Source organism: Bison bison, unplaced genomic scaffold (genome assembly GCF_000754665.1).
Source record: "Bison bison bison isolate TAMUID 2011002044 unplaced genomic scaffold, Bison_UMD1.0 scf7180017853627, whole genome shotgun sequence".
NCBI lineage: Eukaryota > Metazoa > Chordata > Mammalia > Artiodactyla > Bovidae > Bison > Bison bison.
In genome coordinates this window covers 8,956-10,572 of record NW_011484200.1, presented here as the reverse complement: position 1 = coordinate 10,572, position 1,617 = coordinate 8,956, and the positions used below count along the sequence as shown (strand labels likewise).

General features: G+C 41.3%; 1 protein-coding gene across 1 annotated transcript in view; it reads left to right on the top strand.

The window, feature by feature from the left end:
• The window catches only part of LOC104999416 (hypoxanthine-guanine phosphoribosyltransferase-like), a gene marked incomplete at its 5' end in the record, with an annotated part of 10,631 nt that overhangs the window by 4,623 nt on the left and 4,391 nt on the right, over positions 1 to 1,617 (top strand). The window contains one exon of the mRNA XM_010854996.1: positions 61 to 63. Coding sequence (XP_010853298.1) covers positions 61 to 63 — 3 coding nt within the window. The remainder of the gene's footprint in view (positions 1 to 60; positions 64 to 1,617) is intronic.

Here is a 1,617-nt window from a genome sequence, read left to right as displayed (position 1 = left end):
CAGTCCATGGGGTCGCAAAAGAGTTGGACACAACTAAACAACAGCAACAAGACATTTGAGAACAATGAGGGGCAGAGGGATTAAGTGACTTCCCCAAGATCATGCAGGCCTTTGATTTGAACCCAGGCCTTTAATTCTGTGCAGAAGAGTCTTACTTGGGAAACTTTTTAACTGACTTGGATCCTCTGATATGGGCTTCCTATTATTTCTTCATCAGTTTTGCATGCAAAGACAATTCATTTTGCCAATTCTGGGATTTTTTTCCTCAATTATAATCAAGATTCATAAAGCTATAAGTTTCAGTCTTAATTTTGGAGGTCACTTGATTAGTAGCTTGATTAGGCCAACTGTTTAATACATGAAAGGTGCAAATTACTTATAGTGATTTGTTATTTGTAAGAAGCTGGCTCTTTGAGTGAGTTTGTTAAAGAAAAATGTAGAAAATATTGGAGTAGTTTCTTAAAGTATCTCTTCTAAGAAGAGGTCAGTAGCTTTCAATCTGTATGTATTTAGTCAATTGCTTTAAGGTATGCTTTTTTTCTCCAGAACAGTTAAAGTTTAAATGTAAAGTACCACTTTGATGTGGTTGAAAGCTTATCTTCTGTAAACCTATTTTTATATATATAAAGCAAGTGAAGTGATTTATGCCTTTCTCCTGCTTATTGAACTAAGACTATTGGACACTGATGGGGGAAAGAATTTGTTCAGTTTAAATTGGCAGGAATGGGGATATGTACTGTCCACAGTGTAAAGAAACTCTAACAGAAAGGTCAAAAGTGTGTTTTCTCATCCTTGCCTGTGGATTTTTACTTTGATGTAGTCCTTCTTGCGCAGCTTAGGTTTTATACAAGCACCCCGACTCATAGAACATGAAGGAAGTAGTCACGTTTGGCCCCATGAAACCACAAATTTTATTTTTTTAAACATGGAGGGATTTCCGTGGTGGTCCAGTGGCTAAGACTCTGCACTCCCAATGCAGGGAGCCTGGGTTCGATCCCTGGTCAGGGAACTAGATCCTACATGCAGCAACTAAGAGTTCCCATGCCACAGCTAAGACCTGGTACAGCCACATAAATAGATATTTTTAAAAAAGAAGGTTTGATAAAATGGAAACACAGACACTAAGGGTATGTATTTGTAAACCCAAAGAGCTTCTCTGGGAATTTTATGTAGTAGACAGTGACATTCTGAGTTAAGGACAGATTGGGCTCTCCCATGCCAGTACCATCATCTCATGAAGTTTGAAGTACTTGAGAGTCCCTCAGTAGTGAAATGCAGCAGGGAGACAGTGGGAACCTTGACCTAAACGGGAATGGAGGGAGTGAGGGAAATCCTTTGGGGTGGAACGGATTCATGGTTGTCATTTGTATGCGATTTGGGAACTGCTGCTAAGTTGCTTCAGTCGTGTCCGACTCAGTGCGACCCCATAGACGGCAGCCCACCAGGCTCCCCCGTCCCTGGGATTCTCTAGGCAAGAACACTGGAGTGGGTTGCCATTTCCTTCTCCAGTGCATGAAAGTGAAAAGTGAAAAGTGAAAGTGAAGTCGCTCAGTCGTGTCCGATCTTGCAACCCCATGGACTGACAGCCTGGGATTTTCCAGGCAAGAGTACTGGAGT